The sequence below is a fragment of the Dasypus novemcinctus genome, chromosome 9, assembly GCF_030445035.2.
Source record: "Dasypus novemcinctus isolate mDasNov1 chromosome 9, mDasNov1.1.hap2, whole genome shotgun sequence".
NCBI lineage: Eukaryota > Metazoa > Chordata > Mammalia > Cingulata > Dasypodidae > Dasypus > Dasypus novemcinctus.
The window spans coordinates 113566775-113582543 of record NC_080681.1 but is presented as its reverse complement, the minus strand read 5'-3'; the positions used below and the strand labels follow the sequence as shown (position 1 = coordinate 113582543).

The 15769-nt window shown below is 54.8% G+C and overlaps 1 protein-coding gene across 3 annotated transcripts in view; it reads right to left on the bottom strand.

Moving 5' to 3' along the window:
- The window catches only part of ECE1 (endothelin converting enzyme 1), a 110572-nt gene that overhangs the window by 33910 nt on the left and 60893 nt on the right, over positions 1-15769 (bottom strand). For all 3 annotated transcript variants that reach the window (XM_058304192.2, XM_058304190.2, XM_058304191.1), the window contains exons 4-5: positions 11595-11807; positions 166-287 (exon numbers count right to left, since the gene is read on the bottom strand). In XM_058304192.2, the coding sequence (XP_058160175.1) occupies positions 166-287; positions 11595-11807 (335 nt within the window). The remainder of the gene's footprint in view (positions 1-165; positions 288-11594; positions 11808-15769) is intronic.

Below are 15769 nucleotides of genomic sequence, written 5' to 3'. Positions count from 1 at the left end.
TGCGCACACGCACACGTCAGCAGACAGCCAGCCGCGGTCCAGCCGGCCTGGGGGCTGCAGGTGACTGCTGAGCTCCAGTGGCACCCGCAGCTGGGGCAGGCACTGGAGGGGCCGGCAGGTGGCATGGGATGGGGAAGGCTGCCCAGCTGGCCCAGGGGGACGCACCTTCTCAATCAGCTCCATCAGGGGCTTGGCCTTGAGCTCCTCGAGCCTGGTCTCATTCATACATGCACGGTAGTACACCTGGGCCTTCCTCTCTGCCTCACTCACGCTGGCTGTGGAGTTCTCTGGAACGACAAGAGAGCAGCATTGGCAACACTCCCCCATTTGCTCGCTGGGTGGCCCTGGGTGAGTCTGCAAAGCCTAGATTTTCTCAGCTGCAAAACAGACCCATGACGCCTGCTTGTGGGCAGTGGTGTGGAACCCGGTCACAGCAGGGACGCGAACGCCCCGGGAGAGAGCCTGGCGAAGCTGAGTTTACTCCCTGCCCTGGAGAAAGGCACACCATCGGGGCAGGTTTGCAGGCGTGTCCCCGGGCTGGCAGCTGGAGGGCAGGCTGCTTCCCTCGCCGGCCAACATGTGGCACCAACACCCCTGCCTGGTGCAGAGACAGTGGCCGTCTTAGTTTTCAGATCCCAAATGACCGTCCTTGGATGAGGAGTGGAGTTGGGCAGAAGATGTAAAGGCTTTGTTTATTATGAATTTACTCTCTGCTTCCTCCTCAAAGGCACTGGGCATGTTCGACAGACTTGCAGTTGACGCACAGGGCCGCTGTCCACTTCCCTTCCCAACCCTGGCAAGCCGTGTGTCTCTCCTTGTGGCTTCTCAGACTGCACAGCCGGACACCCAGGAGACTGTCCTTCTCCTGGCCCTCTAGGCCCTGGTCGGGACACTGCCAGCTGAAGGTGTTATGCCCGTGTGCATAAGCACGGGGAGGTTCCTGCCACATCCAGGGACGGCGACCATGTCCTCCACTTCTAGTTCTCAAGAGACCTACTACGTGCCAGGGCTCCTGTGCCTCAGCTGTCCCAGGGCCCAGCTCCAAGCCATGCCAGGCCCTCTGTGCCCTCAAGTCTGGCTGTCCCGCTTGCTCCCTCCCTGGGGAACGCCTTGCTGCCTCCGCTCCTTTTCCTCCCCTCATAGTCATCTCTCCCAGACCATGAGCCCCATCCTCGGCTTTCCTCAAAGACTCCTCCAAACCCCACCTCCTCCACAAAGATTTGTTTTGCAGAATGTTACCCATTCATCCACCAGAGAGATACTGGACGCTGACTCCGTGCCAGGCAGCGCGCAAGCACCAGGGATGCAGAAGACAGTATCCCGGTCCCCACGGAGCTAGCTGCCTTTCCAGTGCAGGGACACAGATAACCGACAAGTGAACACGGAAGGGAAGACCGCCTGCCCAATGGGGGACATGGAGACACAGGGAAATGGCTGTAAGGCACGAAAATGCTTAGATTAGTGCAAGCCACTGAAGTCCAGAGCCAAGTCTCCACCTTCGGAGGGGTGTGGAGAGGACGCTCTATTTGAGCTGGTTCTCAGGGACAAAAAGTTGCTCATCAGATAGAAAAGAGGGTGGCGGAGGGGTGTGGACTAGCTGAGGAAATGCAGGGAAGCATAGAAGGGCATGGGTTTGGAGAGAAGAAACGCATTTCCGGTGTGGCCACACGTCCTTCCCTGGCCAGTCCTTGATCAGCCCTCCCAGTCCTCGCTCCTGCCCCCGCAGTTCTCGTCCTGAGCCATCACGGTTCTCACTGGTCAGAGATCAGCTGCCCAGGTCCTCTAGGGCAGGGCTGCGTCCCTGCAGAGGGCACGGGGCAGCCTGGGGCTACTTGGAAGGGTGAAAGGGACAGAAGAGAGAGACCCCTGTGTGACGAGGGGTACGGAGGGGCACACAGAGCCAGAGGCCGCGGCCACAGTGCTGGCTGAGCCCTGGAGACTCCATGTGTCCCCCGGCCCCGTGGGAGCAGCAGAGAAAAGGCCTCACGGCGGTGGAGGGGTGGGCTTCTCCTGCTCCTCAGGCTCCAGAAGCGGAGCATCGGCCGAGAGGGGCCACTCCCCGCCTAGGACCGGAGAACCTGTGTCACACCAGGCACGCAGGCCTTGTTTCTCTGGCAACGCCTCCCAGCAGCCAGGCTCCCGGAAGGGAAAGCCTGGGAATCTTCACCGCTGGCCAGGCCCCGGAAGGAGCGCCTCCCCGTCCACATCTGGGTCTGGCCATGACCCTGAAGCAGCAGGGCTGCCTGGCATTGCCTCCCTGCAGTGCTCAAGACCACGGAGATAAGAGACCCCGAGGAAGGCCTCCGAGAACGGTCTGGCTGGGCCACTCCGGGGCCCAGCCACAGTGCCCCCTTTCCCTGTCACCTGTACACAAGCCCTGGATCGTCTCCGAGGGAGAGGGACTCCTCCTCCCCTTTCCAGCTCCATTTCCCTCTTGTCTGCTCTGAGCAGCTGCCTCAGGCACAGGGCAAACGCCCTTCCTCTGAGCTCCAACACCCTAAGCATCAGGTTCGCTGCTTTCCCAGCAGATGTGTATTTGGGTCCTACATGGTGGCGGGTGCTGGGCTGGGAGCGGAGGGTGCAGCTGGCAAGACGACCCAGACCTGCCCTGAAGCCTGCAGCCCAGTGGGTGAAGCAGGCTGCAAGGAAAAACCCCTGGGGTGAAAGCTAGGAAGGGAAAGAGCAGGAAGACTTGGCGAGGAGGAGGGGTCTCTTCTACAGGGGAGCCAGGCAGCCCACCCTGAGAGAGCGGGTGTGAGGTCCAGGCGAGGGGGGCTGTGCTGCCCCGCCCGCTATTCCGGGTCTCAGCCATCCCTGTACCCCCGGAGCCAGCACTGGGCAGACACGTCGCAGGGCCTCGCTGTCCGCTTTGGATGAGGAAGGACGCGAAGGGGTGACAAGGCCAGGGGCCTGCTGGACACCCGCACGGGGAGGAGACAAGGCAGGCCAGGCAGGAAGGACAGGAGTGAGCGCCCGTGTCCCCTCCGCACGCGGCCCACTGGGCTCCCACTGCTGCTGGGCCGCAGGGGCTGGGGTCCTGTGGGAGGTCACGTTGCCTTCCACTGCTCCACCCTCCTCCATGGAGCCCACAGGGACCACGGCAGCTCATCTGCCCTCCTCCCTCCGCCTTCCTCAGTCACGGGGCACTCGCCGCATTGCGGGCTCAGGGGACAAGAGCGGAAGCGAGTTGGCCAGGGAGGGGGGACTGCAGTGGTGGTGGCTCGGGCTGGGGGGGCAGCTGAGATGGCAAGAAGCGGTTGGCGAATGAGAGGCAGAGGACACCAAGTGTCCCTGGCCGGAGCGAGGCGCTGCCATTTGCTGTGATGAGGAAGGCTGGGAATGGGGGCGGGTTTGGGGAGGAGGGTAAGCAGCTCGGTTTCTATGAGACATCTAAGTAGAACCCAGGCCTCGGTGTTTACAGAGGTGTTGCCTTGAGCTGTTTTCTAGTCAAAAAAAAAAAAAACACTTGGGGGAAAAAACAAGAAGGAAAAGAAAAAGAAAAAATTAAAAATAAAAAAGCACTAGAGATTCCTTAAAATTGCCTATGAGTCCCCATTCTCAACACATTCTCAACAGGGGCAATATCACCCAAAGCAGGAGGAAAACGGCCTCCTTCCGCTCCAGCTGGGTGCCCTCCTGGATTTTCTCAGAGCCCTCAGTCTCCACTACCCCGCTGCCACGTTCCTCTTGGACGTGGCTCTGACCTCGTCCCCGGCGGAGGGTAAGTGCCACGCGGAAGGACAGTCTCACTCCTTGCACATTCCTCAGCACCAGGCAGAGCCTGGCACTCATCAAGTACACAATAAACGATTGTCGATTGTCGAGTGAATAAACGAATGGCGAGTGAATGAAGGAATGTTCTGGGAGCTTCACAGAGGAAGATATCGTCACTTGAGCCCCAGAGACAAGGCTTGGCTTCGAAGTGACATCAGCCCCAGGCAGTGTCCTTGTCAGGAAAAGCCTGGTCTCCTTAACACGCTGGAAGGAGGTTCCGTGGGTGCAGGCAAGGCGGAGGCCAGTGGCCCACAGGGTGGCCCCGGGGACTGAGCACTGGGTGATGGGCACCTCCAGAGCACTGGTGTATGCAAATGGTGTCAACAGGGCTCCCAACCTCCAGGTGCTTCCTTTCAGGGACGCTGAGTTCCAGAAACCTCCGCAGGCACCTGCCCGAAGTCCCATTTAACTGGCCTGCTATCTCCTCCGGGAGTGTTCATTGGACGCCCCCTCCCACAATACTCCTGGGGAGGAACCAAACGCACCAGCAGATGAGCCGCGACTGAAGCCCGCTGCAGGGATGGGGCTACTGGGAATTCTGCGGCCTCCCCTGCTGGCCTCCCTGGCTGCAGCGGGACCATCCTGGCCGAACTCTACACCCGGGTGGGGCCAGTGCTTGTTTTAGATAAAACAAGGACTCAGCTCAGACACTGACAGGCCTTAGCAACCCTATCCTGTGGGAGGAGGGGAGCCCATAAGGGAGGCGCCTGTTCCTGCAGAACAAAAGTAATGCTAATGCCATTGTCAGTTACTAGGCCTACTGCAGGCCTGGCTCTGCAGACACGGCTAACCATCCCACTGCACTGCATCTCATCCCATTTCACAGAGACGGAAACCGAGACAGACACCCAGGTGAGGGGTGGGGGGGGGGTGAGGGTACCCGCCTAGGGAGGCGGTGCTAGCTGGCACAGCTGGAATTTGAACTGAGCACTCTTAAGCCTCAGAGTGTGGGTATGGCTATGAAAACTGTGTCGTCCATGGTTATTAGTATCCACCCAATTTATAGGCAAGACATCGGGTAACTTGTCCAAAGTCACACAAGAAAGTGGCAGAGGCCAGGACTGAAGTCTAAGCTCTTTCTGACAGGTTGGCTCGGGCACCCCATGGTGGAGCCCACACAGTCCAGCTGCTTCCTAAAACACCCCGGACAGCCCTTCCCACCCTTGACTCGATCAATCTATCCATCAACCCACTTAACCACTCCACAGACATGAGAGGAGAGCCCACTGCAAGCAGATATCACACTGGACTAAAAACGTTTAAGAGGAGTGGATGTGGTTCAAGCAGTTGGGCACATGCTTCCCACATGGGAGGTCCCAGGTCTGGTTCCCAGTGCCTCCTGAAAAACACAAAGGCTAGCAACAGCAAAACAAACAAATGAAAAAACCAACTCAGGACAAAGTCGATGTGGCTCAAGCGACTGGGCTCCCATCTACCATATGGGGGTTCCTGGAACCCCTGGTGAAGGCGTAGCTGATGCTCTGTGGAAAGCTGGAAAGCTGGCCTGCACTGCAGAGAGATGGCCTGCCTGCAAACTCATGAAACAAGATGATGCAACAATAATAAGAAAAAACAAAAAAACAACTCAGGAAAGTTGATGTGGCTTAGTGGTTGAGCACCAGCTTCCCACATATGAGGTTCTGGGTTCAATCCCTAATACCTCAAAAAAAAAAAAAAGCATTTAAGAGGCAGGTCCTATGCAGAGAGGGTTTCTGACCTGCACCAGGAAATGAGACAAAAAAAATTAGACCGTAAGGGAAGCGGATTTGGCCCAGTGGTTAGGGCGTCCGTCTACCACATGGGAGGTCCGCGGTTCAAACCCTGGGCCTCCTTGACCCGTGTGGAGTTGGCCCATGCGCAGTGCTGATGCGCACAAGGAGTGCCCTGCCACGCAGCAGTGTCCCCTGTGTAGGGGAGTCCCATGTGCAAGGAGAGCGCCCCGTAAGGAAAGCCGCCCAGCATGAAAGAAAGTGCAGCCTGCCCAAGAATGGTGCCACACACACGGAGAGCTGACACAACAAGATGATGCAACAAAAAAAGAAAACACAGATTCCCGTGCCACTGACAACAACAGAGGCCGACAAAGAAGATGACGCAGCAAATAGACAGAGAATAGACAACCGGGGCGGGGGAAGGGGAGAGAAATAAATAAATAAATGAATCTTTAAAAAAAAAATAGACAGTAAAGACTAGGAAAACAGATCAAAATAAAAACACAAAAGAGGTCACAGGGTGACATGATTAATTGCCAAATCACTGACACGGAGAGATTTAATGCTATTGGAACGATTTTCTTAGGAAGACTGGTGTCAGAATGTAGAAGGAGGGAACCGGACTTGGCCCAATGGATAGGGCATCCACCTACCACATGGGAGGTCCACAGTTCAAACCCCGGACCTCCTTGACCGTGTGGAGCTGGCCCATGCGCAGTGCTGATGCGCGCAAGGAGTGCTGTGCCAGGCAGGGGTGTCCCCTGTGTAGGAAAGCCCCACGCACAAGGAGCTTGCCCCATAAAGAGAGCCGCTCTGGGCAAAAGAAAGTGCAGCCTGCCCAGGAATGGCGCCGCACACACGGAGAGCTGACACAAGATGATGCAACAAAAAGAAACAGATTCCTGGTGCCGCTGATATGGATAGAAGTGGTCACAGAAGAACACACAGCGAATGGGCACAGAGAGCAAACAACTGGGGGTGGGAGGGGGTGGGAAAGGGAGAGGGAAAAAAAAAGAAGGTAGAAGGAGGGGAGACTAGTCTTTCCTCTACGGAAAAGTGTCCCTTATACTGTTACCACAAACACGCACTGATCTTATAATGTAAAACAGAGCGAAGCAAGTTTGATGGGCACACAGAATGTGAGACCCTGGGCCATCATGGAAGGCTTAATAGAGGAAGCAGGTTTGAGCCAAGCTAAAGGCCTGGCAGGGGGCGGGGTAGGCACTCCAGATGGGGGACCGTCTGAAACGACAGTGCTGCGGCTGGAAAGCCTAAGGCAAGGCCAAGTCGAGGGGCTGATGGCCCTGGCTGCCGATCAGGGCTCCTTCCCTTGATGAAGTGAGGCCACACTCCTGTCTCCCTAAAGCCTGCGAGGACAGCCGAAGCTGGCGCCTTGGGTGAGTGGCAGGGTGTGGGGGTGAGGCGGCTGTGTCTCATGTAGCCGAGGTCACCCTCCTCCAGCCAGCTGGCTGCAAGGACATGCCCTGGTGGCACTGGGCCTGGGGAAGCCCACCTGCTACAGAGCTGCCTGGATTTCCTCTGAGGGGGCTAGGGTGCATAAAGATGTACCATCCAGGGAAACGGACTTTGGCCCAGTGGTTAGGGCGTCCGTCTACCACATGGGAGGTCCGCGGTTCAAGCCCCGGGCCTCCTTGACCCGTGTGGAGCTGGCCCATGCGCAGTGCTGATGCGCGCAAGGAGTGCCCTGCCATGCAGGGGTGTCCCCCGCGTAGGGGAGCCCCACGCACAAGGAGTGCTCCCCATAAGGAGAGCCGCCCAGCGCGAAAGAAAGTGCAGCCTGCCCAGGAATGGCGCCGCCCACACTTCCCCTGCCGCTGACGACAACAGAAGCGGACAAAGAAACAAAACGCAGCAAATAGACACAGAGAACAGACAACCGGGGGAGGGGAATTAAATAATAAAAATAAATCTTTAAAAAAAAAAGATGTACCATCCAGAGAAAGGAGCAGCTCGTCCCAGGTCACACAGCAAGCTGGTGGTGACAGCTGTCCTTCCTGGCCAGTGGACAGAACCCTCAACTGCAGTCTGAACGCGCCTTCTCCTCGATCCGCCTGAGAGTAGCCCGCCTGCAGGTCGGCTCGGGAGCCTGGGCCCTGCCCCGCTCAGCTCTCGCTCCCTCTGAGGCTACTGGCTGCTGATCCCTTGCCTTGGGGAAGCAGAAACCAGCTTGGCCTTAAGCCCAAGGACGCACTAGCTCACGCTCCTGCATTCTGTCTCCCACTCGCCGTCTCCTGCCCCTTAAGGGGCTTCCAGGGCACACAGTGAGGGGACATTTCCAGATCAGTTCCCGACCCGGGCCTGGGGGAGGAGATCCGGGGATGTGCCTTCTGGGGAAGCTCCTGATCACCGTGATGTGGGGGTGGCCCCAGCTACTGTGACTGGGGGTCAGCTCTCATCTGCCCTGGAGGGCTCAGCTGAGAAGCCGGGAAAGGAGGTTGGCAAACCAGGCTTCTCCGCTACTCCTCCTGAGCAGGTCCATCCGGGGCCTCTATCCAGTGAGTCTGGCTCAGTGGAGTCGGGAGAGAACAGCACAGGTTCTGGCTATGGATCCCAGCTCCACCATCTCAGCTCCGTGGCCTTGGGGTAGTGGCTCTGCATGTGTGAGTCCCATCTGTAAGGTGGGCGTACAGAGCTTCCTCCATGGCTTTACCACGAGAATTAGATAGCAATATGGAGGGCAGATGTAGCTCAAGCGGTTGAGCACCTGCTTCCCAAGTGCAAGATCCTGGGTTCAATCCCCAGTCCTTCCTAAAAATGATAACAATAACAATAGTAAAAACAAAACAAAACAGAACAAAACAGCCTGTACCTCCTTCCCTGAAAACTGTGCCCACATCAGTGTTTCTGTCAGAAATGAAATACTCATAATAAGCCATAATTACTTTTCTCATTTACCACTCAATGCTTAGAAACTCCCAACGAATGATCTGGGTAAGATCCCCCTTTACAGGTAAAAAGTGGAGGCCCCGAGTGGTTGGGTGGTCCCTGCGTGTGCACAGCTTGTTGAGGGGTCTCGGCTGGAGCTTGCCCACCCCCACCAGGAAGGGCAGCCACGGTTTACGGAGCATTCCCACGAGCCGGCTCTGTGCGAGGCCCTTTGAGCCTCCACAGGCGACTGGATACCAGATATCACAGAAACCTCCTGCGATAGGTGCCATCACTGTCCCCGTTTTACAGATAACGAAACTCAACTGGAGAGAGGCCAGGGCGCTGGCCCAAGGCCGCCCAGCTGATAAGCAGCCCAGCCAGCACCCAAGGCCCCCTGGCCTCACAGCGCCGCAGCCTGGCCTCCTGATGCCACCAGGCCCCGGCCTTGGGGTCAGGGGCCTGAACGTGTGGTTCTGGTCAATCAGGCCCAGCTCAGGGCAGCTGCCCACCCCCAGCCTGAACCTCAAGGACGGGGTGAATGAAAGGCCAGGGCCCAGGACTGACGTCCACTCCTTGTGAGCCCTGCCCCCTGGGGGGAGCGGGGTCAGGACCCCTGGGCCTGCTCCTGCACACAAGGGCCCTTCCAGGGTCTGACTGAGAAGTGAAGGGCCCATCGCCTTTCTCCCCGGGGGCCCTCTCAGGGTGACCTCTGCCTGGGGCCTGATCCCCCTTCTCTACTCTCACTGTGTGTTCCTGGCAACCTCAGCCTCAGTTTGTGGTGAGGATCTAAGAGGCAGGGGATAGAAAATGCCTGGGACTGGGCAAGCACGCGGTAGGCATTCAAACGCTGGTCTCGCTCCTCTTTCCCTGAGGGGCTCAGAGCTCTCTGCTCCCTGCCAGGCTCTCTCCAGCAAGCTGGGAAGGGAGCTGTATCAGTCCCTTAGACCTGAAGAGGGGGTGATGGGACAGGCGAAAGGACACAGGACTGGAATCAGGCCATTTTCAGCTCTGCCACGTCCTAGCCTATCTTGGCAGAACTTCTAAGCTTCACTGGACCTCGGTTTTCTCATCTATGAAATGGGGTGAACAATACGTTCCCAAATGGAAATGTCAATGGGATGATATCTAAAAAAGATCTCTGTAAACCATCAGATGCTGTGCAAAAGGCAGGGGCGAATAATGACAGTAACATCAACACACACAGCAGTCACCACAGCACGCCAGTGTTGTGCCAAGCACTTTAAGTACTCATGAAATTCTCATAACCCTGAGGAGGAGGCATGGTTCACTGATGAGAAAAACATGCCCAGAGAAGTTATAAAATGGACTCAAGAGCATACAGCCAGTAATTGGCAGAACCAGGATTTAAACCCAGGGCCTGGTGACTCTGAAGCAAGGGCTCTAGACCATCTTACTACCTGGACTATTCTCTACTCTGGTTGACAGTCCCTGCCAAGGACCCAGCTGTGTCTTTGGCCACTGGGCAAGGGACATCCCTGAGTTCAAATCTCATGATCACAGACGTATTTGCCTTTTAAACTTCAAGTTTGGAAAATGAAAGGCTGTGTCCCCTTTCAAAGGCATCTTGGTAGCGTACAGCAGGTAGGGAGGCATCCCAGGCTGGGCTTTCCTATTTCTGATAGAATTCCATCAACCCCGGCCCCGTCCACCACCCTGCGCGGCTCCTCCGGGAAATTAGCAGGAGGCTATTGCTGCTTGGAGGAGCCCCTGCCCACGAGCTGCTGGGACCGAGGAGGAATGGCGGGTGTGTCTCAGCAGCAGCTGTGCATCCCCTGGGGCTGGGGTAGGAAAGAAAGGAAAGGTCCTCTTAACCTGGTTCGCTTATTTCCACTTTCATCTAAAAGACAAGGTAGCCTTACATGCCTGTCAAATTATCTTTTCTTTGACAAAGGAAGATTTTTTGCCCCTTTGAGAAGATTTGTCCACTTTCACGGGTCTTCCATTTTACCTACTTTTGATTTTCTTGAGGGCTTTGTAAAAATGCAATTTAACAAGCATTTGTCAAATCTATGTTACATCGTTGGTAGGTTAAATCACTGGCTTTTCATGATCCAGCCTCTCCCAGGATGGGGGCAGGGGCCAGAGGGAGAAGGCAGAGGCCCCAGCTGCTGAGGGCTTCAGGGTAGGACAGCACAGGGCACTGTGCTAATCTTCCGAGGAGGACCTACCTGCCCAGCCCCTGGTTCAACAAACATTAATTATGGGTAACTGCAAACAGGACGGAGGTGGGATGCTAATCGAAGGATTAAACTGCTAACGCTGAAGTCAACTAGAGGAGCCAAAGGTCTAACAAGGTGCGAAGGGGAAAACTTTGTTAGACAGCTTATCATATGTGCCTTCAGCCCACAAGGCCAAGCGCTAGCTCACTGCCTTCAGTGACCAGCAACCTGAGCAGCTGTTGTTAAAACTTCTATTGGATCACAACCTTAAAATCTGATCCAGCATATCCAGCCAGAACTCTTTTTGCTTACAACTCTCACAAGCCAGTCAGTGCTGGGAAGCAGATATGGCTCAAGCGATTGGGCTTCTGTCTACCACAGAGGAGGTCCAGGGTTTGCTTCCTGGGGCCTCCTGGTGAAGGTGAGCTGGCCCACGTGGAGAGGTAGCACACGCAGAGTGCTGGCCCATACGGAGTGCAGGAAGATGACACAACAAAAAGAGACACTGGAGAGACAATAAGAGACGTAGTGGACCAGGGGGCTGAGATGGCACAAGAGATTGAGCACCTCTCTCCTACTCCGGAAGGTCCCAGGATCAGTTCCTGGTGCTGCCTAAAGAGAAGACAAGCAGACAAGACAAGCAGACACAGAAAAATACAGAGAGAATGGACACAGAGAGCAGTGAATGCAAAAACAAGGGGGGGGTGGGGAGGGGGGAGGACAAATAAATCTGAAAAAAACACCAAAAACCAGTCAGGGCTAAGCTGCAGCTTAAAGCCATGAAAGTATAAAAGTAGCCATCACAGTTAGTCATTATACACTGACTATGTGCCATACATTATGCTCTCCAGGTCTCAAAACTCTGCAATGTGGGTGTAATTATCCCATTTTACAGATGAAGAAACAGAGGTTCATCCCCCAGGATCACACAAGAAGGACACAGAAGGAATTCTAACCCCATTCCGCCTATTCCAAAGCCTAGTGTTCCCACTCTGCTGAGCTGCCCAGCCGTTCATCGGGCTCCCTGCCCCGTGCTTACCGAGGAGGTACTTGATGATGGCCTGGTTGTGCTCCCAGAGGTTGCTGAAGGTCCCCCAGCGTGAGTGGCCATCAGGCACGGGGTTGGCCTTGATCCACCCGCCACAGGCGTAGGTGAAGAAGTCCTGGCAGGGGTCTACTGTGCGGTCCATGGAGCTCAGGATCGAGCTGGTCACCGAGATGCAGGCCTCGCTCAGGCACACTGAGGAGGCTCCTGTGGGGGCCAGAACAAGAGGCCAGTTAGGGCAGGCAGTGAGGAGGCTGGGGCGCACAGTGCGGCCGGCCTGGGGCCCAGGAATGCTACCCACCCCCAGCCCTGACCAGACCGGATGGTGAGCAGGCCCTACAGAGAAATGACTTCAGTAGATCTGGGTTCTCCTGGCATATGAAACAAGACCTCTGTTTAGCTGCCTTAAGTCCTTCCTGTGGCTTTAAAGAAGTACCCAGGAACAAAGTGTTTCTTCCACAGATTATCACTGATTTTTTTTTATGTCGCTGATGCTCAACAAATTTATTCACTCACCTGTGCATTTATTTATTCAATAAAATAGCTGCGTATCTTCCAGGTTCTTTGCTGAGTAGTGTGTGTGTGGTGTGATGTGGGGGGGATATAAAAGGCACAGTCCTTCCCTTCAAGAGCTAATAATTAGTTGGGGATTAAAACCTTCCTAAGAAAGTAAAAAAACAGCAGTACGAGAACATCTGTCCTTCATGCCACAAACAGAAGGGAGGATTTCCTACAGGCAACACAGGCCAGGAAGAAGGAAGAAGGAAAGACTTAGAGAAAGAAGGGAACTACAAAAATTATTCCCTCTGGACAAGAGGCCAGGAAGTTACGTCAGAGTCCTCAAAAGCAAAACAATCCTGAGAAACCATTTTTCAGGTGATTTTTTTATACATGAGGAAACTGAGGCACAGGGGGGGCAAAGGACCTTGCTGATGTCTAATCTGGAATTTGCGCCCCGCCTTCTGTCCACCTGCAGCGTCCCCTTCCCCACGGGCCGGCGGGAAGGCCTGGAAGCAGAGCCCTCTCAGGGGGGCCACCTGCCAAATCCTACATGCAGCCCCCAAACGCCACTGAGCAGAATGCGGCAGGTTCTTATAGGACGCAGGGTAGAGGTGGTTCTTAGAAGCTGCGGGGTAGAGGGTGTCCAAAGGCCATGGAGGCGGCAGACCTCTGCCTCAAGGGCCACCCAGGACCCTTGTTCAGCGGGTTCTTGCGAAGGAGCCAAACAGGGGAGTTCAGGAACGGCCCAGGCAGGGGAAGTGAATCTGACTCTGCAGGAGATGGAGGCCGAAGGTCCAGGCGTGAGCTAAGAACACAGACCAGCCTATTCAAAGGTCTGCTGACCGGCCGACACAGGCCACGCTGGCAGCAGCGGGGGTTTACTCACCACCACCGTGCCAGGCTCCAACACACTTGTGATCTCATTCATTCAGGCAGCAGGCAAGGTGGGACACGCCCCTTTACTGAACCGGAAGCTGAGGCTGGGGACAGGGAGCCGAGGAAGGTCTTGGGCAGAGCGGGAGACCATCAGCTCCAAGGCTGCTTTCCCCGCCACCACTTTGCCGGACAGGTCAAGGGTGTGGACCAACAGGCGAGCCCAGTTTCCCCACCACAGGGAGGCTCTGGAGGCTGTTACACCTGGGAGATGGAGTCCCAGCTTTCTGCTTCCTGGCATCTCAGTTTCTCTATCTAGAAATTAGGACGAACGATAGGACCAACGTCATGGGGCTACGGGGATGAGGGGAGAGCCGAGGCACAGTAACGGGTGGCCAGCATCCTAAGGCGCGACCCCTGCCTTTGGCTCTTCATATCCTCTGTGGACAGGGGTTTGGGGGATGCTGGGGGCTTGGGGCAGATGTGCCCAGCCCCTTCCCCTTGTCTGGATGGATGTTCTCAAGTCAATCTCTAGGAAGCAGAAAAGAATGCACGGGGCGCCGGGGCAGCCTGCACCTCACTCAGAAAATATAATGTCAGCTGGGACCAGGATGTCCTCTGGGCCTTACTGTGGGCTTATTAACACCTGATGACAACCACAAGGCCCTGTGGGCTGACTGAGGACTCAGAGGAAAATCGGGGTGACTTTATTTTGAGATAATTATACAACAACTTCAAATTACTGTGCCACTGGGCATGAAAACACAGATGAAATGGTGGTGGGGGGAGTATGATGCCGTTTAAAACATCTTTAAAGCAGATCATCTTAATCAGACCTGCAGATCCCATTCCCAATTTAGGGGGATGTACCACAATCTCTGTGTGGGGTGGGGAGGAGGAAAATTTCTGAGTACTTTGAAAAAGCCTATTCATTATTATAGATAACTCCATGTTTGGAAAAAGAAAAGAATACCTATTGTATACAACAAACTACAGGAAGTAAAGCCTGAACAAGCTTTAGCTGATGAGAATTCCCACATGATAGACTCTGAAAGTGATTTTCAAGGTCTGGGCATGTCAGAACACGTGTGCATGCACGTGTGTGTGTCTGTGTGTCTGAGAAAGAGGGAGAAAGGGGGGAAGAGAGGGAGAGAGAGATTGACTGATTAAGGCTTTCGTGGTTATCACAAAGCGACTTGGGTTAAAAATAAGAAACCCATCCAGGGAATCAGCCTCGCAGATTTGAGTTCTGTACTGAGCACTGCTCTACCAGATATTGGGCAAGGTTCCTAGGGGATGCTTAAGAAATAATCGCTTGATTATTTAATAGTTTGTTGAACCTCTGTCGGATGTGCCTGGTCCAGCAGGTGCTTCATGAATACATGACTGATTGTTTCTAGGCCCCCTCAACTAACATCCAGGTCAACACCTTCAAAACGTCCATCTTAGGGAACCTTCCCAGACCCCCAGAGGAGCTAGCTGCCCCTCTCCTGAGCCCCTTGGCTTTGCTGCTGTCCCAGCCCTCACGGGGATGCAGAAGAGTTTTTCCCAGGCCTAGACTTGGGTGAGAGGATGGTCCTTCTTTGTCAGGTTGGAGCCGGCTCAGGGATCAGCCGGCACTGTCATGCCACCTCCTTGTCTACCTTCCCCGCTGGACTTGGAGCCAGTGTCTTACTTGCTTAGGTCCTTCTTTTGCCCAGCATTGTACGTGGCACTTAGCTGTTTAACACGATGTTGAATGAATGAATGAATGAATGAATGGGTGAACAGAAGAGTTTTGTCTAGCACTTGGTCCCCACCTGTTGGAGCAAGAAAATATTTCTTTCCTCTAGAACTTGCATAATCAGTCAGGAAGGCAGGACCAATTCCCAGATACTCGTCTGGTCACTGCCTGGCCTTGTCACTGTGTGAGACGGTAAGGATATTTTCTGGGAGAATTTATTTGTCTTGCTGTTGTTCTTTGCAAAGCACCTGAAGTTTCTGGATTGTGCAGCAGGAAGGTAAATATATCCTTAAGTGCCCAGACATAACTTCTAGGTGGGTCTTTCAGAATCACCTGAGGATTTGCATTGACTGGTCTGATGTGTGCTCAGACACGGCCGATGCCAGCACCCACTGGGAGCTGAGGCCACTACGGATGTCGGGGTGGGTACTATTTTCCTGGGTCAAGGCAGCCAATAAGAACACGTGGGTTAGCTCTGGGGTTACCTGATCTCTGAGCCGGCACCAACCTGACAAAGAAGGACCATCCTCTCACCCAAGTCTAGGCCTGGGAAAAACTCTTCTGCATCCCCGTGAGGGCTGGGACAGCAGCAAAGCCAAGATCTCTCCCATGTGGGTCCCACCCGCGATAACAGCAGAAGTGCTTTGTGCCCAGTCACAAGGAGCTGGTCCTCGGAGGCTCCCTGCAAGTTTCAGGTACAGAAACATTTTGGGAGTTCCTGAGCACAATCTGGCCTGTTACTACCCAAAGGGCCATCAGCTGGGCAGAAGAGACTGGCAAGACTGGCAGGTAGGATGTTCTGAGCTGACACTGATTTAGGATAAAGCAAGATGGCAGTGGAAGGATGATGGTGATTGGCAGAGAAAGGCTGCCCCTGGCCTAGTCCTCCTTCTTGGATCTTTGTCCATCCAATCATTCAGCCATTCACTTTGCACACCTATGGCATGCTATGCTAAGCACACAGTTAAGGGCCTAGAAACCATCAGTTAAGTAATTAAATATGCAATAAGCACCTCATGGTCTGGGCACAGTACCAGGCACATTTGGTAAACAACCTACAAGCCATTAAACA